The sequence below is a fragment of the Coregonus lavaretus genome (genome assembly GCF_964263955.1).
Source record: "Coregonus lavaretus genome assembly, chromosome: 37".
Taxonomy (NCBI): Eukaryota; Metazoa; Chordata; class Actinopteri; order Salmoniformes; family Salmonidae; genus Coregonus; species Coregonus lavaretus.
In genome coordinates, this window is record NC_140024.1 from 21,035,409 (window position 1) to 21,059,787 (window position 24,379).

General features: G+C 42.8%; 2 protein-coding genes across 5 annotated transcripts in view; both read right to left on the bottom strand.

The window, feature by feature from the left end:
- The window catches only part of LOC311111575 (Wilms tumor protein 1-interacting protein homolog), a 32,534-nt gene extending 14,025 nt beyond the window's left edge, over positions 1 to 18,509 (bottom strand). Inside the window, exons 1-2 of the mRNA XM_084154332.1 lie at positions 16,785 to 18,509; positions 755 to 856 (exon numbers count right to left, since the gene is read on the bottom strand). Of these exons, the coding sequence (XP_084010458.1) occupies positions 755 to 856; positions 16,785 to 18,300 (1,618 nt within the window). The 5' untranslated portion in view covers positions 18,301 to 18,509. The remainder of the gene's footprint in view (positions 1 to 754; positions 857 to 16,784) is intronic.
- Positions 18,510 to 19,354: 845 nt separating this feature from the next.
- On the bottom strand, positions 19,355 to 22,727 carry LOC311111220 (short-chain dehydrogenase/reductase family 42E member 1-like). Of its 4 annotated transcripts, XR_014610757.1 has the most exons (4): positions 22,570 to 22,652; positions 22,097 to 22,162; positions 19,924 to 21,487; positions 19,355 to 19,621 (listed from the first exon to the last, which is right to left on the bottom strand). XR_014610757.1 is itself a non-coding variant. In XM_084153932.1 (3 exons), the coding sequence occupies exons 2-3, from the start codon at positions 22,156 to 22,158 to the stop codon at positions 20,389 to 20,391; spliced, it is 1,161 nt and encodes a 386-aa protein (XP_084010058.1). In that variant the 5' UTR covers positions 22,159 to 22,162; positions 22,570 to 22,652; the 3' UTR covers positions 19,355 to 20,388. The 4 variants fall into 4 exon arrangements, 2 of the variants coding, with proteins under 2 accessions (XP_084010058.1, XP_084010059.1); XR_014610756.1 differs by lacking the exon at positions 22,097 to 22,162 and having other exon boundaries at positions 22,570 to 22,727; XM_084153932.1 differs by having other exon boundaries at positions 19,355 to 21,487.
- Between the last annotated feature and the right edge of the window lie 1,652 nt (positions 22,728 to 24,379).

The window sequence follows — 24,379 nt, forward strand, 5'->3', positions numbered from 1 at the left end:
CTTTTTATATCCACTGTATATACAGAGACCACTAGAATTAGCAGGGGAAGACCTGCTTCACTTCTGGATAGATCTCACCAAACTTATTTAATTCTGAATAACAGAGAAGTGTATTCCAGCTTTTTCTGTACTGTTTAAAACATTATAGATGGGCAATAATGTCTGACCAATAGAAACAGACTTACAGTATATCTCTCTGGTCTGACTCAACTACACTTTTCAAAGCAGGTCAAAAGGAATCTGTAGAGAAACCTCAGGATTAGAGACACTGCCCCTCATTCTTCAACCACACAATAAATCTGAAAGTATATGTATTCAATTACATGTCAATTATATGCATTTCTTCCGAAGCCAAGGGATCAGTATCCATGTACATCAGCGCATGAATGAAAGCAACCTTGCTCCAAACTCTCTCCGACTTCACCCTCGTCTCCACTTGAAACAAGAGAGGACAATTGGTGTCAGGTGACAGGGCAGCCCTTCACGCACATTACACACATACACACGCCATGCATAAACAAAAAATGTTCAGGTTGACTGCAACATCCGTCTCTACAACCCACTCATTCCAATATGTCATCCATGTTCCTGTCAAATAGAGAACAATAGAGCATTCTGTAGACAACTCCCAGAAGACACTCTGGCAACCAACATCAACGTTGTGCTAAGATATGAAAATACAGGACATCTGTGATGCCAGCCAATGATGCAGGTGCTGAGTAGGAGTAGTGGACAGAAGCCTATATACACTTACCACAGGAGCAACAGGTGAAGCAGTTGGTATGGTACAGATTCCCCATGGCCTGACAGGCTTGGCTGGCCCCATACACACCCTTCCCACACTTGATACAGATACCTGGAGGTGGGAACAGACACAGGTTAACATCAGTGGACATAATCATCATTACTTTACATTGACATTTTAGTCATTATCCAACGCGACTTATTGGAGCAATTAGGGTTAAGTGCCTTGCTCAAGGGCACATTGACAGATTTTTCAACTAGTCAGCTAGGGGATTCGAACCAGCAACCTTTCGGTTACTAGCCCAATACACTTAACCGCTAGGCTACCTGCCGCCCATTATCATCATCATATTCATCACCATCATGAATCCTACTTGGGCTTTCATACAGCAGTAAAGTACACGTCATTGTAACTGGTTTAGCTAGTAACTTCCATGTTCCATCAATGATCTATAAAGGGTGTACATACAGTACTTGGACCAAATTAATGTGTCTCTGTGAGGTTAATTGTTCTATGTTGTATCTAAAATATAAATACATTAACCAGGGGTGTTAGGGGCTGGCAGGAAGCATTCTCTTAACGTGGCACAATGACAAAGTGAGTCAGCAAAAGTTAGTAGGCTATGTCCCAACGGTCGTAGATGGTATAATTCCTTCCTGCAGATGACCACTGACCTGGAAACACTAGACAAGTTAGAGGAAAAAAGGTGAATTACCCACAGGTGTGGACTACAAACTCCTGGTTATTACTATCAGTCATTTGGCTTTCATCTATTAGTTCAATGTTAAACCCTTACTAAGGAAGGAGAGAGGCAGGCATCCAGCAGGTGAAGACTATTTGGACATAGCATTGGACTAATGATTCCCCTGCTCTCCTCTCACGCACAAGATGGCCTCCGCCGGGGTCACATTCCACAGCGAGTGCAGGGTCAAAGCCTGGGTGGGGTGAGTCCAGGGTCACCACGCCTACAGGACACAACATCCCGACAGGGGGCTGACCCCACCCCCCCCACCACCCCCATGATGACAGTAATGAAGAAAGCGTGTCATCATCTAGTCCTATATCTAAAAATGTATTCAGACAGTATTTCAAGGCAATGATACTTCATTTCTAGAGCCAATTTAAAATAAGTGCTGGACTTACACTGCTATATATGTAGGTTGTACTTAGGTAATAGACTAATATACAGTGGGGAAAAAAAGTATTTAGTCAGCCACCAATTGTGCAAGTTCTCCCACTTAAAAATATGAGAGAGGCCTGTAATTTTCATCATAGGTACACGTCAACTATGACAGACAAATTGAGAAGAAAAAAATCCAGAAAATCACATTGTAGGATTTTTAATGAATTTATTTGCAAATTATGGTGGAAAATAAGTATTTGGTCACCTACAAACAAGCAAGATTTCTGGCTCGCACAGACCTGTAACTTCTTCTTTAAGAGGCTCCTCTGTCCTCCACTCGTTACCTGTATTAATGGCACCTGTTTGAACTTGTTATCAGTATAAAAGACACCTGTCCACAACCTCAAACAGTCACACTCCAAACTCCACTATGGCCAAGACCAAAGAGCTGTCAAAGGACACCAGAAACAAAATTGTAGACCTGCACCAGGCTGGGAAGACTGAATCTGCAATAGGTAAGCAGCTTGGTTTGAAGAAATCAACTGTGGGAGCAATTATTAGGAAATGGAAGACATACAAAACCACTGATAATCTCCCTCGATCTGGGGCTCCACGCAAGATCTCACCCTGTGGGGTCAAAATGATCACAAGAACGTTGAGCAAAAATCCCAGAACCACACGGGGGGACCTAGTGAATGACCTGCAGAGAGCTGGGACCAAAGTAACAAAGCCTACCATCAGTAACACACTACGCCGCCAGGGACTCAAATCCTGCAGTGCCAGACGTGTCCCCCTGCTTAAGCCAGTACATGTCCAGGCCCGTCTGAAGTTTGCTAGAGTGCATTTGGATGATCCAGAAGAGGATTGGGAGAATGTCATATGGTCAGATGAAACCAAAATATAACTTTTTGGTAAAAACTCAACTCGTCGTGTTTGGAGGACAAAGAATGCTGAGTTGCATCCAAAGAACACCATACCTACTGTGAAGCATGGGGGTGGAAACATCATGCTTTGGGGCTGTTTTTCTGCAAAGGGACCAGGACGACTGATCCGTGTAAAGGAAAGAATGAATGGGGCCATGTATCGTGAGATTTTGAGTGAAAACCTCCTTCCATCAGCAAGGGCATTGAAGATGAAACGTGGCTGGGTCTTTCAGCATGACAATGATCCCAAACACACCGCCCGGGCAACGAAGGAGTGGCTTCGTAAGAAGCATTTCAAGGTCCTGGAGTGGCCTAGCCAGTCTCCAGATCTCAACCCCATAGAAAATCTTTGGAGGGAGTTGAAAGTCCGTGTTGCCCAGCGACAGCCCCAAAACATCATTGCTCTAGAGGAAATCTGCATGGAGGAATGGGCCAAAATACCAGCAACAGTGTGTGAAAACCTTGTGAAGACTTACAGAAAACGTTTGACCTGTGTCTGCCAACAAAGGGTATATAACAAAGTATTGAGAAACTTTTGTTATTGACCAAATACTTATTTTCCACCATAATTTGCAAATAAATTCATTAAAAATCCTACAATGTGATTTTCTGGAGAAAAAACATCTCAATTTGTCTGTCATAGTTGACGTGTACCTATGATGAAAATTACAGGCCTCTCTCATCTTTTTAAGTGGGAGAACTTGCACAATTGGTGGCTGACTAAATACTTTTTTTCCCCACTGTAAGTATTCAGACTCTTTCCGCAGTACTTTGTTGAAGCACCTTTGGCATGGATTACAGCCTCGAGTCTTCTTGGGTATGACGCTACAAGCTTGGCACACCTGTATTTGGGGAGTTTCTCCCATTCTTCTCTGCAGATCCTCTCAAGCTCTGTTAGGTTGGATGGGGAGCGTCGCTGCACAGCTATTTTCAGGTCTCTCCAGAGATGTTCGATCGGGTTCAAGTCCGGGCTCTGGCTGGGCCACACAAGGACATTTAGAGACTTGTCCCGAAGCCACTCCTGTGTTGTCTTGGCTGTGTGCTTAGGGTCGTTGTCCTGTTGAAAGGTGAACCTTCGCCCCAGTCTGAGGTCCTGAGCGCTCTGGAGCAGGGATCAAGGATCTCTCTGTACTTTGCTCCGTTCATCTTTACCTCGATCCTGACTAGTCTCCCAGTCCCTGCTGCTGAAAAAACATCCCCACAGCATGATGCTGCCACAACCATGCTTCACCGTAGGGATGGTGCAAGGTTTCCTCCAGACGTGACGCTTGGCATTCAGGCCAAAGAGTTCAATCTTGGTTTCATCAGACCAGAGAATCTTGTTTCTCATGGTCTGAGAGTCTTTAGGTGCCTTTTAGCAAACTTCAAGCGGGCCCTTCCCCAGAGCTGTGCCTCGACACAATCCTGTCTCGGAGCTGTACGGACAATTCCTTCGACCTCATCGCTTGGTTTTTGCTCTGACATGCACTGTCAACTGTGGGACCTTATATAGACAGGTGTGTGCCTTTCCAAATCATGTCCAATCAATTGAATTTACCACAGGTGGACTCCAATCAAGTTGTAGAAACATCTCAAGGATGATCAATGGAAACAGGATGCACCTGAGCTCAATTTCGGTCTGAATACTTATGTAAATAAGGTATTTCTGTTTGTTATTTTTAATACATTTGCTAAAATTCCTAAAAACCTGTTTTTGCTTTGTCATTATGTGGTATTTGTGTAGATTGTTGAGAAAAAATAATAATTTAATCAATTTTTTGCATAAGGCTGTAACGTAACAAAATGTGGAAAAAGGGAAGGGGTCTGAATACTTTCCGAATGCACTGTATCATGACAAATAAAAACAACTGTTTGACATCTTTGAGTTATAATCAAACTAATATTTGAAATGGTATGTGTATTCTTTGCATTAATAAGTGGCATATAATTTTGATAAAATATTTGACAAATGAATGAGACTTTCATGTTTCACATCTCAGTTGAATTGGTTTGAATTGGTTTGAATTTATTTCTACTTCCTTAAATTCAAATTCAATTCCAATTCATTGTTTGAATTTAATTTAAGTCAGATATTCCGAAAAGTCATAGATGTAAAAAGACAACCCTGCTTTTTACATCTATGACATAAGAGTGTGAATTATACCATGACATTCTTGGGAGCCTAGCGCGTGCAAAAATGCTTTTATGGGCCTAATAGTAAAGACAAAAATGTATTACATTTTAATGTGGCATGAACACAACCAGTCATGATGTTTAAATCTGACTGTCAAACAAATCCCTTCAAAAAGTAGGCTAACTGTACATTTCGTCCTCTCCAAAATAATCCCAGTAGTGTGCACGCACCATTTCATGAAAGGAAAGAGACATCTGTTAAAAACACCATAATGACATTCAGCGATTGTCATTAGGCCTACTACAGCGTGTATTCATGGATGCCAATGGAAGCCATGCTTCCCCAAAAATTTGTACAAGAAAAAAATAACAAACGTATGAAATAAGATTTTATAATTTTTCAGATTCGCAAGTGGCAGAATCTATCTCACCGGAGAAAGCATCCGAGAGAGCGAAACAGCAGCCCTCTGTCTCAGTATGTGTACCCATGTATCTGATGCTGTCTGGCCAAAAAGAGAATGACAGGCGCTGTTTCGCTCACTTGGATACTTTCTCCGGTGAGATTGATGTGTCTTGCTGTTGGCACGCGTCTCGTCAAACTATAAATATTTAACGACCCCCCCAAAGTTAGACTTTTGTTGCCTTTAGAGGAGCTCATGTCTCATTAATTCCTCGTAATTCACATTGTAAAAAATGAAGGGCTACGGTACTGCAAGGCTATCCAAAGGTTAGGCCCACATGTTTTCCTTTCAACAAGAGTCATTCAGCTGGACCAAAGTCAAATATTGGCATTTCCTATTCCAACCTAAAGTTGAGACGCTGTTCCTGCACTCAGAAAAGATAAGAGGAAAAATTAGGGCTATTCTCTCTGATATGGATAAAGAGCCAAACTATGAATCATCTAAATCACAACAGCTTGACCAAAATAAATATTTAGAATAGCCATTGGCAAGAAAGTAAAATATTACTGTCCAGCTTGGTTGATCCAATATTACCTCTATATTCCCTTTAACAAGAGACCCAGAAGACATCAAAGTGTAGTTACAGTGGGGGGAAAAAGTATTTAGTCAGCCACCAATTGTGCAAGTTCTCCCACTTAAAAAGATGAGAGAAGCCTGTAATTTTCATCATAGGTACATGTCAACTATGACAGACACAATGAGAGAGAAAAAATCCAGAAAATCACATTGTAGGATTTTTAATGAATTTATTTCCAAATTATGGTGGAAAATAAGTATTTGGTCAATAACAAAAGTTTCTCAATACTTTGTTATATACCCTTTGTTGGCAATGACACAGGTCAAAAGTTTTCTGTAAGTCTTCACAAGGTTTTCACACACTGTTGCTGGTATTTTGGCCCATTCCTCCATGCAGATCTCCTCTAGAGCAGTGATGTTTTGGGGCTGTCGCTGGGCAACACGGACTTTCAACTCCCTCCAAAGATTTTCTATGGGGTTGAGATCTGGAGACTGGCTAGGCCACTTCAGGACCTTGAAATGCTTCTTACGAAGCCACTCCTTCGTTGCCCAGGCGGTGTGTTTGGGATTATTGTCATGCTGAAAGACCCAGCCATGTTTCATCTTCAATGCCCTTGCTGATGGAAGGAGGTTTTCACTCAAAATCTCACGATACATGGCCCCATTCACTCTTTCCTTTACACGGATCAGTCGTCCTGGTCCCTTTGCAGAAAAACAGCCCCAAAGCATGATGTTTCCACCCCCATGCTTCACAGTAGGTATGGTGTTCTTTGGATGCAACTCAGCATTCTTTGTCCTCCAAACACGACGAGTTGAGTTTTTACCAAAAATTTATATTTTGGTTTCATCTGACATTCTCCCAATCCTCTTCTGGATCATCCAAATGCACTCTAGCAAACTTCAGACGGGCCTGGACATGTACTGGCTTAAGCAGGGGGACACGTCTGGCACTGCAGGATTTGAGTCCCTGGCGGCGTAGTGTGTTACTGATGGTAGGCTTTGTTACTTTGGTCCCAGCTCTCTGCAGGTCATTCACTAGGTCCCCCCGTGTGGTTCTGGGATTTTTTCTCACCGTTCTTGTGATCATTTTGACCCCACGGGGTGAGATCTTGCGTGGAGCCCCAGATCGAGGGAGATTATTAGTGGTCTTGTATGTCTTCCATTTCCTAATAATTGCTCCCACAGTTGATTTATTCAAACCAAGCTGCTTACCTATTGCAGATTCAGTCTTCCCAGCCTGGTGCAGGTCTACAATTTTGTTTCTGGTGTCCTTTGACAGCTCTTTGGTCTTGGCCATAGTGGAGTTTGGAGTGTGACTGTTTGAGGTTGTGGACAGGTGTCTTTTATACTGATAACAAGTTCAAACAGGTGCCATTAATACAGGTAACGAGTGGAGGACAGAGAGCCTCTTAAAGAAGAAGTTACAGGTCTGTGAGAGCCAGAAATATTGCTTGTTTGTAGGTGACCAAATACTTATTTTCCACCATAATTTGCAAATAAATTCATAAAAAATCCTACAATGTGATTTTCTGGAATTTTTTTCCTTAATTTGTCTGTCATAGTTGACGTGTACCTATGATGTAAATTACAGGCCTCTCTCATCTTTTTAAGTGGGAGAACTTGCACAATTGGTGGCTGACTAAATACTTTTTTTCCCCACTGTACATACATACATACACACACATACATTTTAGTCATTTAGAAGACGCTCTTATCCAGAGCGACTTACAGTTAGTGAGTGCATACATTTTTCATACTGGCCCCCCGTGGGAAACGAACCCACAACCCTGGCGTTGCAAGCGCCATGCTCTACCAACTGAGCTACAGGAGGGCCTATACATACACATACATATCCTTTTTTTAAAATATATTCCCCTTTATTACTTTCCAACCCCACCACCTTTTCCCTAATTGGAGTAAACTAGTGAACAACAATGCTTAGGCCTCTACTTCCAGCTTATACTTACTATATACATTTTATGGACACTTTACATACATAAATAAATACATAAATACAGATTGCAAAATAGTTTGGAAGAGATTTTTGACGTACCGATTCCATGGCATAGTGTTTATGAACTGATACGCAAAACGACACCGGATTCAAAACTTAGAATTGTTCAATTTAAATTATTATACAAACATTTTGTTACCAATAGAATGTTATTTATATGGGGGATACAATCTTCCTAGCTCTGCAGATTTTGCTGCTAAGAGACAGAATCATTAGATAATTTGTTTTGGTACTGTCCATTTGTAGCTTGTTTTTGGTCACAGGTCCAGGAATGGCTGAAGGATTGCAATATTTACCTGGAGCTAACCCTGCAGATAGCACTACTGGGTGATCTGAAAAATCATAGTCAATCGATCAATAATATAATAATACTTTTAGCAAAACATTTTCTTTTCAATTTACAATCGGTAGAAACAATGAGAATAGAAGGGTTCAGAACTTTTGTGAAACATCACAGTACAGTTGAAAAATATATGGCAAATAGAAATCCAATATGGATGGTGTTAAGCGATAGATGGGAGGTGTTGAATGGAGCTGAAGGATGGTACTAATAACAACTAACAACAAATAATAACAACGTATGTGTAAAGCATACTGTGTCCATAATAAGTATATAGGTTATAGGTTGAGAGCTTTTGTGAAAGAGCACAGTTAGAAAGATCATGAAAATGATCGGAGAGGTTGAGGGTAGAGGAAGTTCAGGCGTAAAAACAAACAAAATAGAATTATTGTAAAATTGACTGTGTCCATAAAATGTATATAGTATGTACAGTGGGGAGAACAAGTATTTGATACACTGCCGATTTTGCAGGTTTTCCTACTTACAAATAATAATAATAATAATATGCCATTTAGCAGACGCTTTTATCCAAAGCGACTTACAGTCATGCGTGCATACATTTTTTGTGTATGGGTGGTCCCGGGGATCGAACCCACTACCTTGGCGTTACAAGCGCCGTGCTCTACCAGCTGAGCTACAAAGCATGTAGAGGTCTGTCATTTTTATCATAGGTACACTTCAACTGTGAGAAACGGAATCTAAAACAAAAATCCAGAAAATCACATTGTATGATTTTTAAGTAATTAATTTGCATTTTATTGCAAAAAAAAACGTATGGGGGATTGGAAGTGACACAGACAATTACATTGATGGAAGTTACAATCTATCTGCAATATTAAAGCTGATCTACCCCCCCCCCAAAAAAAAATTATATATATATACATATTCCAAACGACAGCAGTTTGTTGACCGGTTTTAAGGAAATGATTAGCTGTGAAAACAATCCAACATGTTTCTGACAGTATTTCAGTTCGTCTTGGAAGCATATTTTATGTGGTTGAAAGTGAAATACTGTCAGCTTTTATGTTGCAGGGGAAAAAAAGCATGTTTAGGCTACACAACAGGTCCCTAAGCGTGCATTTGCATTTTCTCAAGATGAAATAAATAAATCATATTTCTCAACTCTTGTTCCCGAGACAAAATTTACATTTGGTCTATCATTTTACTGCAAGGTTTCTCAAAACCAGGATATGAGCTTATTTGGGTTATTGTAAACGGGTATGATGTGGGATGTTTATATGCGTAAAAAACAGAGTTCTAACGGGATATTGGTGTGCATGTAGGGCGGCAGGTAGTCCAGCGGTTAGAGCATCGGGCCAGTAACCTTGAGCAAGGCTCTTAACCCTAATTTGCTCCAGGGGCGCCGTACTACTATGGCTGACCCTGTAAAACAACACATTTCACTACACCTATCTGGTGTATGTGACAATCAAACATATATAGCCTATATATATATATATATATAAACGTGGTCATTGATTATAATCTGCCTTGCCTCAGCTGACAGCAGTTAGACTCTCTTGATTAGGCCAGGGCTGCTGGCCGATCTGTACTACCTCCAAACTCCAAGCCCAGCATACTACTCTAGTCTGGTGTGGTCTGCCAATGTTCCTGTATCTCACTGCTAATGTTCTTTTAATGCTCCCCCACTGTTCCAGAACTTCCAGGAATATTTCTGAACATGTTTAGTTTTTTTCATAATTGGGGCATTGGCATCGAACAATTCCATGAACAGTGTGGACAAACTGTTGGCTGCCATACAATTGAAACGCATGGATCTACACTGATAATGGCAGGTCCTGAAAATGTAATGGCACCTCTATTATACCATCTGTACCACATATGCGCCTCTTCTGCTCTGCTTTGAAAAGATGGCTGTTCCTAGGAGGTACAGGCTGGAGAAATGTGAAGCTAGCAGTGACAAGTCTTCACAGGGTTGGCAAGGCAAAGGCTATCTGTGGTCTCTGATCTCGGAGTGTCTGAACTTTGAGTGCCAGGACCAAGTGCTACCGGGGAGTAGAGCCGAAGTGTGTTATAGCGAGGTGGGGAAGGTAGGGGGGAGTCTGCACTCCAGGGTGGTTGATTTTTGGAGGGAGTGTAGACTCCCACCACTTGATGATATCTCTGCTCAGCAGGTCATTATCACAACCCCCACCTCCTCACACACACAGTTTATTGTGCATTCTTCAGACCAAGGTCTCCTCCAGCTATCTCAGTCCCATTCTGCTGCATTCCAGACGCATACACTTGCCTGAAGCCTCCTCTGTCTACTACAGTATCTGACTACGAGACAGATAGCGGTGCTGAGATGTTTGCAGGGGAATATGCTGACAATGAGGTGGGGTAGAGCAACATTCTTAGAGGCTTTGTTGAACTGATATCTTCTGAATACTCATAGGAGCTACTGCCCCAATACTGTCCTCTCTCTGCCTTGGTTTATTTTCCACTATACTTCATTTCCACTGTAGTTTAAGGCTTTGCTTATTTCCACTGTACTTCTATAGTACAGTCCTGCTGGAGCTTCAGTCAGAATTGTAAATAAAACAACGGACCATGTCCATGTGCACACCGCCAGGTACATGTCCATTTCATCTCCCAAGGTGGAAGCCTTGCCCTGAGGAAGGAAAGCTTGACAGGAAAAACCGAACGGAATATGGAAATTGCTACAAGCTAAGGAAAAGTTCATGGCATTTTGAGCCAAGTTGACTTGAGATGATTTCCCATAAATGTTGCTGTAAAGCCTAAAAGGCCCTCTCAAACGGATGTGGACAGTGTTTTACATGACTGAAGGGACTAGGGAGAGGGTTAGGGAGGGAGAGGGACTGAGCAGGAAAAGTCTAATTTGTTCTTAATTTAAACCAGATCCCTAAGTCCCTGGTGCCTCCATCGTCAGTACATCATGTCCAGTGTGATCAGGACAGGACAACACCACCGGACACATGTGGAGAAGAAAAAACATTGCCCTTCTTTGTCAGTAGCACACTCAGTGATGCTGCCCATAACTCAGTGAGTTCCATACCTTTGGGGACCAGGGGTGTAGTGCTGCCGGAGTGTGAAGGAGTGGCGCTCCCTAACTTTTTTCAATTTGAGAATACACGCAGCTGGTAAAACTATTTCTGGAAAATTAATTCTGATAAATTCAAAATAATCTATATTTAATTAACACTAAAATTCCATGAAAAATGATAGAATGACAAACCAAATAAATATGTATAGCAGCCTAGAGGCAGGTAAATGGTGGTTTCTTCCCTGTCTTCTCTCTGGCGGTGGCGAGAATGATGAAGAACTGTAGGCTATGTGTGTGCACTGTGGAGGCCCGTCGAAGGCGTGACCACTTTGGCCAGTGAGAACGTTGAAAAACAAAATGTCACTGTGTGTCTGCCTTGATGTTCATGAAACTCCACAGACCCCTCTTGCGCAGTAGAACCCAGAACGATATGTGACCACTTGGTTACAGCAACATAGTTCTGCCGAGGACACCCAGACCAGAGTGGCCACCGTAAAGCCTGAGAGCCTGGCCTTCTCTGGAAGTTGCTGTAGCCCTGCTTGGGATATTTAGCCTACATTGGCTATTGGTTGAGCTGCAGGGCCCGTTCTAGCTTGGCATGTCAGGTTGGGCAATTGGAATTGTGAATTGGGCCAAGTTTGAGGTAATAATGTATTTACGCTATAGTTTATTGTGATGCATGAATACACCACACTAAAAGCTTGATTTTATAACTGTTTAAAAAAAAAGAAACCTGCAATTCTACGTAGTAATGATTTATGTTCACTACTTGGTCAATTGATTTGATAATATGTTCAATCTATGCAAATAAATTATATGAATTGATAGTTCTCCTCTCTGTTTTCTTTTATTCTGAAATAGGGTATATTGTAACCATGTGTTCAAGCTAATCAAATCAATGTTTATTTATGACACAGCATGTAAGCGACACAATTCAATGAAATGCCTACTCGCAATAAAGCTCTCCTCGCAAACAGTGCAATGATATTAAGCTAAGTATTTGTTTTTACATTAGGCTATAGCCTACAAGTAGCTATACCACGTAGTCGTAGGCCTAGTAGGCTAAAGGCCTACTGCTAATTATTGTTGTTTGTTCCTGAACTGGCCAAATGGCAGAGCTATCCTTCAGCACCACAAGTTGGTCCAACTTTCTTTAAGATCATTGTGCGATCCTGGCTCTGTCCTTTCAACACCACAAACGGCGCTCCAATCGCTTAAAATGAAATCTCATCAAGATCTGTTGCCTAAGTCGAATAGTCATACTCATCACTTATTACTATTATTACAAATAGAAGACTATCACTTCTCACAATGGTACTTGTTTAGTAAAGTTAGATCAAAGCTGAATCAATGTCTTGCAAGATCACATAATGATTCATTTGCATTTTACATAACAAAAGCAAATATAATAGCATATAATAGCATCATGTTGTTGCCAGAAATATGGAACTCATGGACAAACATCAGAGACTATTCTTTCTACCATGGAGCTGCATCAAATTGTGTAATTTCTACTTATTTATTTTTTGGACATTATAACGATACTGTTACACCAAAACACCAAAAACACCTCCTCATTTCTAATGAGATTTTAGGATGGTTAGCTGAAGCTGAATAGTAAAAAGAAAATCCACATGCGCCAACTCAACAGCGCACGCCACAAGGCAGGATATATGCTTTGATTGAAACAAAATACAAGGCTAATAGTTTGTTAACACAATCTGCTCTAATTCGCTCGCAAAACAGTAGGCTAATTCAAGAAGATCTAATTGCATATTCCCATGAAACTGATCGAGATCAATCAAATGACTGGCATGGAGATGCAGTTTGGACGTCTCAGTGGTAAAATGCGAAGAATAATCATTCACGATGGACAGTGATGATGGCCTATTTTGAAATGAGGTAGCCTATGCCTAGCTTTGTGTTTGAGGGTATTAGAAATATAACATTTACTTTAGACAATATGTGTGGGCATAAGCAGATGTTGCAATTGGAGAACGCATTTTATGCATATTCTATAATGATAGGCTATTCAATTGGCTACATCTGGGCGGCAGGTAGCTTAGTGGTTAAGAGCGTTGTGCCAGTAACCGAAAGGTCGCTGGTTCTAAACCCTGAGCCGACTAGGTGAAAAATCTGTTGATGTGCCCTTGAGCAAGGCACTTAACCCTAATTGCTCTGGATAAGAGCGTCTGCTAAATGACAAAACAAATAAAAAATATGTTGGTACAAACTTTGATTGAGGAAATGATGATGTCATTTTGTTGTGCTCCCTCACCTAAAAAACAGCACTACACCACTGTTGGGAACATATGAAATACAGTGTAATAAACTATTAGGCTACATAAACAAGAATGGAACTAATAAGAAATAGTGACATTCAATTTATTTGTGTACTTGAAATCATTATGTTGATGTATAGCTGCCTGCAATGTTTGAGAAATGGCATGAAACTGGAAATGAGGCAGAAAATCAGTCTGAAAATCTCTCACAATATTTAAGAGATGATGCTATGTTCTGTTCTTTTTCAGGCAGGCCAGAGACAGTGTGTTCTCTCTACTCATGGTCTATTGTTGGAAGGGTAATGGCAGCACTCTAAACACTTCCCATATTTGTGATAGGGAGCTACAAAAATACTCAAACTTCACTAATGACAGTGAATTTGTGATTAAGCTAATGCATCATGAACTTGTATCAATAATGTGAGCTATATTCGCGTACATGCTATCTTAGACTGCACTCCAGAGCGGCTGCAGTGAGAGTTGAGAGATGGGGTGACTGACAGTAAAAGTTGACCAAACCCTTTCTGAGTCAACCATGTAGCATTACTATCCCGTCATTATTATTCTGAGCAGGTGATCAGACTTGACCCCCGACAGCCATGTCTGGCCCGCGAGCCAAGATCGTGTGCCAAGTGTCTGGTGCTGCCCGACTCCCCACTGGCTGGTTAATGAAGGGCTTCGCGGGGGGGTCGGGGCGGGGGCGGGCGGCTCTGCTCTGGAGGCCTCAATGCTGGTCTGTCCCGGGCCAGCTGTTGATTCACAGCTCCTTCGCCACCACAACAAACAGAGGCCACACAGGGGCCTGCAGCGAGGCAGAGCACAGAGCAGAGCAACGCAGTGTGACAGCACAGACCTCAAAGCCCGGGCGATCAATTTCTCCACTGTCGCCACGGAAACAGAGCCGGCTCTCTCGCTCTCTCTTGGCCCAGCCTAGTGTGAGGGGCTTCTGTCTGCTGCATTCTACAGCTCTCACCTGCTCCTCTGTGACAAATGAACAGCCGTCTCAGCGTCACTCTGAGCCAGCCAGCGCACTGGAGGAAAACAAAATCAAACCACTGTTCTGTTCTCAGACCGCAGCCATTTGTCCATCAACACATTCAAAAGGTGGATAGATTCTCCTTTCTTTTCCTGTGGGAGGGAAGAGTTCACCCCTTCAAAAACAATGACTTCAAGTCTCAGGGAGGGAATATGTTGCAAAAAAGTTACAACTCACAGCACACATGGAGAAAAAAGGCCCAAAGAAATCTAACTTGAGGAAAGCACAGAGAGAAACGGCAGAGAGAAGTCTTCCAGAGAATGCCAACTGCAGTGGCCGACTGGCCGGGCTTTTTCACCAAGCAGCAAGACCACTGAATCACTGAAGGGTATCTACTCTGCTCCCTGGGACAGAACAGAAGGTTCCATTCAGCGCTGTGTAAATGTTAGTTCTGCCAAAACAGAAATGTGTATTTCTCTGTAAAAGCCACTCTTATCTGCCACAGAGGGAGTCGTTGTTGGCATTATAGAATACACATGTTAGTTGTTAAGGTTGCAACCAGCCACTAGATGAGATGACAACAAAGCTCAGTGAAGCTAAGCTGAAGTCGTGTTCAACAAAGCTCAGTGAAGCTAGGCTGAAGTCGTGTTCAACAAAGCTCAGTGAAGCTAAGCTGAAGTCGTGTTCAACAAAGCTCAGTGAAGCTAGGCTGAAGTCGTTTAACAGAATGCCGATTAATAGACAAACTTTACAAGCTCCACAACTACACTGGAATAGTAAACAATGGAATTACTTAGCACTACAAAATAGCTGCTTTGTAGTAACATGAGTAACAACAACGAATAGCACCTGACTTGTTACACATAAGGAAATGTTTCTGTTATGTCAATATGCTCAGTTGGTAGAGCATGGCGCTTGCAACACCAGGGTTGTGGGTTCTTTCCCACGGGGGGCCAGTATGAAAATGTATGCACTCACTAACTGTAAGTCGCTCTGGATAAGAGCGTCTGCTAAATGACTAATGTGTAAAATCTAAAATCTAAAATGTATTACTGTGTCTTACACTATAGTTATTACACTTGCTGTGCAAGATGGAGATCAGGACTGTGATTTTATAATGAAAAGGATCCCCAGTAGCTCATGGGACAAAATCCCCCACCTCACCTCACAAAACAACCAAGGACTTGAGGCAAAGGGCTACCTCAGGCGTCACCAGCCACTTCTGATTGATCAGTGGCAGGGCTGCTGTGGCCAGGCCACAACACTGTTTGACCAATCAGTGGTCAGCTGGCTACATGGACAAAATGGGCCTAATCACTCAGTTAATGCTCCAGTTAGCCTAACTCTGTCTCAGCCTCCCACAATATCAAACACACTAAATATTATGACAACACAATATGTAATGTGGAGATAATATTCTTAAACTTGAAAAATGTATGTTTTGTTTTTGCACTGCTCTCATTAAAGCTCATGCTTCAAATAAACTCAAATGATCCTCAGTGTAAACACAATTTGTAAGTCGCTCTGGATAAGAGCGTCTGCTAAATGACTTAAATGTAAATTACCACAGGGAAAATATGTATTAGTAAATCAACTAGAACAGGTGATGAGACGTTTGTGTCTAGCAATAGAATTAGAGGTGTTATGATTGGAAATGTTTCCAAATATCGATGGCCTGACCTGTGTTGTGCTGCCAATGAACATGTGCTCAGCTATAATAATAATATTATGCCATTTAGCAGACACTTTTATCCAAAGCGACTTACAGTCATGTGTGCATACATTTTTACGTATGGGTGGTCCCGGGGATCGAACCCACTACCATGGCGTTACAAGCGCCATGCTCTACCAATTGAGCTACAGAGGACTAATGAGGTTAGTTACCCAGCTGAAGATGAAGTAACCCAGTGATGCCCATCAATTGACTTCTCTTCCACCCATGTATGGACCATAGGGCACCAGAGTTCAAGTTCATAACCATGAGGGTTATTATCAGACCACCAAACACATGGAACATGGAGGATGTAGTCTGGCCCTTTTACATTTTTACATGACTAATTCATTTGACTTTGTGTAAGAATAGCCTAATTCTGACCTCTTATTGAGACATGTTTTGGGAACTTTCATAAATGTAATCTAAAAAAAAGATATGCAAATATAAAGAAAAGTCAATACAATTATTGTTTCATTTCATGTTTTGCTATTTTAAAGCTTTATTCTCACTTTTTTGCACACTCATAGTGTTCCTTATAATCAATAGTGTTCATAGGAGGAGTTACACTTACCAAAGTATTCTTTTTTCATGTGCATTTCTAACTCCTTCTCCAGCTCCAAGGTGAGTGCTTCCAGACTCCTTTCTGCTTGGCTTGGGCCACTTTCCCGGCATGGGGTCACCTGGTAAGGTAGTTTAAACCTCTGCCCTGAGGCTGGAGTTTTCGTATGGAGCCCATAAGAAGATGATGGTGATCCAGCGGTCACCTCTGTATTCATCCCTGCCTGGGTTGACTGTTGTGGTGCATGCTGTGGCTGGGCTTCTGGCATCCCCGAGAGCGCTTGGAGATGGATACGATTATGGACACCGTTGGTATCTCCACAATCGTGAGTTAGTATGTCCTCCTGCAAACCAGTCCCCAGCATTGAGGACCTGGGTGAAGGCAGTTGGAGATCCGGGTAGGTGCTCATAGATCCCCTGGAGCTCCGGGAACTTCTGGAACTGTGACTGGAGATACTGGACCGGGGACTAACGACGCAGTTAGCTATTGTCCCGGGTCTTGCGCACCCGTCCTGGCTGCAGATGCTTGACCGAGGACTAGCCAACGGCATGCCATGCAAAACCGTACCCTCCAGATCATGGTTCCCCACAGGCATGTAACGCGAATCAGAATAGCTAGAGCGTGGACTGGTGGTACAAGAATACTGGCTCGCTGTGCTGGACCTGGGGCTGATGTGCCTTTGGTCGTAGCCCATACTGATGCCGCTGGTGCGGTTACTGCTGGGCTTACTGCAGCAGTCATAGCTGTTCAGACTGGCCCTTGGGCTGGAATGTTTACTTGTGTCGCTGGCTGTACTTGCATAGCTAGACCGGGGGCTGAGGACACTGCTCCCTTCACAGTGTACCAGACTGGACCTGGGACTCGTGTACTTGTCTTGCCCGGGTACCACCAGACTCGTGCGCGGGCTACTGATGCTCGACCTCGGGCTTGCATGTTTGCTTTGCTCCTGGGAGGAGAGGGAGGATGCGAAACTGGACCGCGGGCTGGTTGCATTGTATCTGCCGTCGTGGTTGGTGGTAACACAGATACTGTTGCATCTGTTGCCAGGTGGCGGTACTGGCTTGTTCAAAACCACTCCATCGTACGCGCTACCAGTGCTGTACCTATGCCCCTGCACCTCCAAGGAGTACCTCCTGTGCCGCTCGGACGCGCCGCTATAACACGGCAAAGCAATTTCGGATTTGGTGCAATAGCTATCTTCATTAGGATAAACTATGTCTCTTTGAGGGGTGCAATAATCCACAGGAACGGCTCTGTTGCCATTCACGGGGCGCACGGGAGCCGCAGTGTACACTTTATTCCCAGACATGTAATTCTCAACGGTGTGTATCTGTTGGTGAGGCGCAGAGTTGCCATTCATTGTCTTACTTTTCTGCTCGGGTATCGTTGGAGACGAAAAATCCAAATCGGGGTTGATAACCATGTCCCTCCTTGAACTGTACATCCCATCCTTGTATGCTTCATATAAGGAAAGGTCCTCCATTAATTTACTCGCCCGGAGTCCCAAATCTTCCTCATAGTGATCCATGGTTTGCTCCAGAGGCGAGGAACAAGTTCAGAGAAAGAGCGCACTAGTCCGCAAGCCGACTACCGAGTGAGAGATAGCAGTAATTGCATTTCACTTGGAAATCATAACAAAACGCAGGCTCAATCCAGGAATCGTCGCCTGTTTGCTGAACCGCCAGTGTGCTTGGAAATCTCGGAGCAGTGCATGATCTTCATCTTCGAAAACATACACCCTTATCACAAAGTTTCAACGTGAGGATACGTTTGTCAACTTCAGTTTTTGTTAAGTTGAAAGGTCTTTACAGTCAATGGCGCGCTGCGCGGAGGAATTTTCCCTTGTCAGTTTATCTCCAGTTTTCCAAAATAGTCTCAAATGTAAATGTTAAGTCGAGAAAATATTACAATGCACCACTAACAGCCACATCTTACGTATTAAAAGACACAGAGTGCGTCAAAACAAGTTTTAAACACAATTTAGCACAAGGGACTCGTTTGCGGAGAAGGAATGCGAGGAAGTGGACGGGGTGCACTCCGCCTCTCTGGAATGTGGTTAATGCTGGAGCGAAACAATGATTGCGACTAACTCAGCAAGGGGGTGCCTGGGTTTGAAAAAGAATAGTCCCGAGAGAGTACGGCTGCATTCATCTCAGCCTTAAAAAACTGCACAAAGGACCAGTCTCACCTGGCCCAACTTCCTTTGCCCTTTTCGGTTTCGGGACAGAAACAGCTTCACTGAATTTAGAATGGATTGTTTCTAGAGCATGCTGGACACGTATCAAAGTTTTAATGCTGGACAGAATGTATCACAGTTTAGATGCCGAATGCAGGGAAGGCTTCTCTTCTGTCTATCAGCAAAGGGCTTTTGCCACCAAGATTATGCATTTCTTATTTGTCGCATGACTCGCATCTATGATTTTATTCTTGACAGCAAAATATTGCATTGTCTCAAAAACATAGATATTTTATAATTTACAAAAAATTTTATATAATGTGTGATGATTAAGCTAAGACTTGGCCCCCATTTTTTATGAAGTTAGGCTATTACTTTGTGCAACTCATTCCAAACACAAATCACAGGCTGTTCAGTCATGTCATTTTATTCAAGAACATTATGATAACATTATCCAACTAAAATAAAGAAAAATATCCCTTATTGACTAAAAATCTGTGTCGGTCCTCATGAAACATTTCAAAGTTATACAGTATAAAAAAGCATAAAATCTTATCGTTAAACATTACAATACATTGTCCGTCATCTTTCTTATTACCATCTCCAATTGAGATGTAAAAACAAAATCAGGGAAAAGGGCCCAATGTTGGGTCCCACTTTAAATGAAGTACAACTTATAAAGGGTTTTATATAGCATACATAAAGGCTCCATAAGCACTACATAAATGCGTCACAAATAATCTATAAGCATATGTCATACTCATTAAATGGTGTATAAACATACATAGTGTGTTGTTACATTTGGCAATTCACCCTACAGTGGGAATGGTTATGTCACCCTTTATACACCATTTGACATATGCTTATAGATGATTTTTGAAGCATTTATGTAGTGCTTATGAAGTCTTTATGTATGCTTTATAAAGCCTTTATAAGTTGTACTTCATTTAAAGTGGGACCAAATGTTGTTTGTACCAATAGACATCTGCACCAAGAGATGTCTCTTATGCATTATCAAGTTTAGAGAATCCTTATGTAAATACTGCATTTAACTAGTGGACTATGGTCAGGTACTTCCATGGACAGGCACAAATTAAAACAAACATTCCATTCTGGCTTTAAACGCCTGCCAAAAACAAAACGCATTGTGTCCAACAATTGCCAATATAAGACAAAAGTTAGCTATAGTATATCTAACTAGGTATATCTATTGTTGGAATTTACACAAAACACAATCATGGTCATTTATTAAGACAAGGTTATGTGGTCTTTAATTTGAACAGGTCTAATTCAGGTAAATAATATGATTTTGTTTTATTACAAACTGCCAACAGTGTAATTAATAAAAGGAGAACCAAACAATCCATCACCACTAGTATAGCACAAGTTTCAACATTTAAATGTGCCATTGAGATTTATCACTTTATTACTGGCTGCTGATTAACTGCCAACCACTGGGAGGTATGCGAGGGCCATAGCTACTAGAGCCACTAATAGAAGACCATCTAGTATCAATCGCTGGAGACGTGAACCACTAGGTTTTCTTCCGTGACCTCTACTCTTGAACCACTGCACAACCTCCTCCAGGTTATACTCCTGGGGCTCATAACCCAGCTCGGCCTTGGCCTTGGTCATGCTGAAGTAATGTGTCACGCCGGTCTTATACACCTCTGTGCGTGTGAGCAGAGGCTGGAAGTTATAGATTGGGCCGATGAGATGGTGAATCATCTCAGTGAGGAACGCAACAAAGTAAATGAGAGAGACGGGTAGACGTAGTTTGGGGAAAGAGTAACCCAAACCCTCCACCAGAGGTCTGAAGAACTCAAAGTTGTTGACAGGTCTTCCGTCTGAGATGAAGTATGCCTGTCCAGCAGAGCGGTGCTGGTGCTCTGACGTCAGAGCCTCTGCAGCCAGTTCGTGTGCAGACACCAGGTTGTCTACATGGACAAACTCCACTAAACTTCTCGGATCTCCATACACAAACCTGAATATCCCCTTCTCTATGTACCCAACGATCCTGGGCAGGTGCCTCTGCTCGCCAGGCCCGTATATACCGGCTGGACGCAGAGCACAGGTCCTCAACACACCTGTCCCGTCCTTCAGCTCTGTACCACTGGCTTTCATCACGGCCATCTCAGCTACCGACTTGGTTCTGGAGTAGTGGTCAGGGTGGAGATGGAGAGGTAGATAGGGGAGGCTTTCGTCACCACCCTCAATGACTTGGCCTCCGAACACTACGTTGAATGTGCTGGTGTAGACGAGCCTGGAGACTCCAGCTTCTACACAGGCCCTGAGGACATGCTCTGTGCCCTGGACATTCACTTCTTCAATCAGCTTCCTGTTCAGCTGCTCCCTGCCAGACATGCCGTAGGAGGCGATGTGGAAAACACAGTCCATGCCAGTGACCGCCTTCTCCACCTGAGCATACTCACGAATATCTCCCTTTAGGAACACAATGCCCTCTGGAACCTCTAGGCTGGGTGGCCTCATATCAAACAGGATGACTTTAGCTCCCTTTTTATGTAGTGAGCAGGCAAGGCTGTAAGAAATGAAGAATACAGTCATCCTGTTAATCTGGAATATTGGGTATAGGGAAACCTTGCACATGTAGTAGTGAGGGATATTCAAGGAATGTTCAGTTCAACATTATCCCCATGATTTTTAAAAAACGAAATAGGAAAGTCATTAGCCTACTCATGAACAGTGCTTGACTTGGACTGAAATAAGTGCAGGTACTCATTTTGAGTGCCAGTACTGTTTATATTTAGGTGCAGGAGCTTCACAATACTTTTGAGCTAATATTCTATAAGAGGAACAGGAGCTCAAGCAGAAGAACATTTGAGATGCTGGTACTCAGCTCCGGGAAGCTCCTTTCCAAGTCAAGCAATTTGTTGTAAGCAGGGATTAAATTGATGGAGTGATAAGGTTCTGCCACTTTAGTATGTAATACAGACTGAATAGGCTACAGTGAATAACATCATTAGAATAACTGGTATGATAACTCCCCCTACTGGGGTTTTAGAACTACTGTTAACGAATTATTTTGCACATTCACTTGGTAATGTACAAGTTCTATTGTGTATTGATTAGATTAACACTATGTACAGGCAACAAATAATGTAAAATATTTATATTTTGATGGGCTTACCGGAAACCAAAGTATCCACTGCCACCGGTAATCAAAAACGTGCATATTCGCGCCTTTTCCATTTCACTGAAAATAAAACTTGAAGGTCAATGTGCTTGAAATAACACCACACAATACCTTCAGAGAGAGCATGAATTAAAGTATGGAACTTGTAAAAGAGAAACGTGCCGAAATGTATAACAACCAGCAGTGCTGTAAATGTAACAACCTGCAACCTCACCACGTCTACTGTAGCCATACTTCTAACATTGTGGCCTATTACTTGATAATGCTACGTTGACGTTTGGCTACATTCGCTTCATGAACGCAACATTTGATGCAAACTAGTTTAGCTACATAAGAAAACGACAATGACAGTTGTGTAAACCTGTACTGTTTCAATCAGATCGCTGACATCTTCTACTGGTCTACATGCTGTTATCTAGGCTATTGAACAGCAAACACTTTAATTTCAATTGAAAACTGGCTTTTACCTTGGCGTTATAACGTAGCAACCCTTTCATTTGTCCAGCATCAATGCTTGAATTAATTAATCGGTGTGACAGGCTGTTACTATTTTATAAACAATTTTCTTGGGCGGAGCTAGTGAAATTCTTGGAGGAAACTGCGAGCGATTTCATGACATGTCAGTGCATGGGCTACGCAAACTTCCTACTTTACACTTTTGACGTAGTAGGTAACTCCTCCTCTTTATTGACAGGGTAGAGAAATATCAGGGATTTAATATGTTGTCCCAGCCAGGACCAAGGACCTCATTCAAATCAAATCAAATCAAATGTTATTTGCCACATGCGCCGAATACAACAGGTGTAGACCTTACAGTGAAATGCTTACTTACAAGCCCTTAACCAACAATGCAGTTTTAAGAAAATAAAAAAAGTATTAAGTAAAAAATAGATAAGTAAAAATAGAAATAGCAAATAATTAAAGAGCAGCAGTAAAATAAAATAACAGTAGGGAGGCTATATACAGGGGGTACCGGTACAGAGTCAATGTGCGGGGGCACCGGTTAGTCGAGGTAATTGAGGTAATATGTACATGTGTGTAGAGCTATAGTGACTATGCATAGATAATAAACAGAGTAGCAGCAGCGTAAAAGAGGGGGTGGGGTGGGGGGCCAATGCAAATAGTCCAGGTAGCCATGATTAGCTGTTCAGGAGTCTTATGGCTTGGGGGTAGAAGCTGTTAAGAAGCCTTTTGGACCTAGACTTGGCGCTCCGGTACCGCTTGCTGTGCGGTAGCAGAGAGAACAGTCTATGACTAAGGTGGCTGGAGTCTTTGACACCGCCTGGTATAGAGGTCCTGGATGGCAGGAAGCTTGGCCCCAGTGATGTACTGGGACGTACGCACTACCCTCTGTAGTGCCTTGCGGTCGGAGGCCCGAGCAGTTGCCATACCAGGCGGTGATGCAACCAGTCAGGATGCTCTCGATGGTGCAGCTGTAGAACTATTTGAGGATCTGAGGACCCATGCCAAATCTTTTCAGTCTCCTGAGGGGGAATAGGCTTTGTCGTGCCCTCTTCATGAATGTCTTGGTGTGTTTGGACCATGATAGTTTGTTGGTGATGTGGACACCAAGGAACTTGAAGCTCTCAACCTGTTCCACTACAGCCCCGTCGATGAAAATGGGGGCGTGTTCAATCATCTTTTTTTTCCCTGTAGTCCACAATCATCTCCTTTGTCTTGATCACGTTGAGGGAGAGGTTGTTATCCTGGCACCACACGGCCAGGTCTCTAACCTCCTCCCTGTAGGCTGTCTCATCGTTGTCGGTGATCAGGCCTACCACTGCTGTGTCGTCGGCAAACTTAATGATGGTGTTGGAGTCGTGCCTGGCCATGCAGTCATGGGTGAACAGGGAGTACAGGAGGGGACTGAGCACGCACCCTTGAGGGGCCCCTGTGTTGAGGATCAGCGTGGCAGATGTGTTGTTACCTACCCTTACCACCTGGGGGCGGCCCGTCAGGAAGTCCAGGATCCAGTTGCAGAGGGAGGTGTTTAGTCCCAGGGTCCTTAGCTTAGTGATGAGCTTTGAGGGCACTATGGTGTTGAATGCTGAGCTGTAGTCAATGAATAGCATTCTCACGTAGGTGTTCCTCTTGTCCAGGTGGGAAAGGGCAGTGTGGAGTGCAATAGAGATTGCATCATCTGTGGAACTGATGGGGCGGTATGCAAATTGGAATGGGTCCTGGGTTTCTGGGATAATGGTGTTGATGTGAGCCATGACCAGCCTTTCAAAGCACTTCATGGCTACAGACGTGAGTGCTGCGGGTCGGTAGTCATTT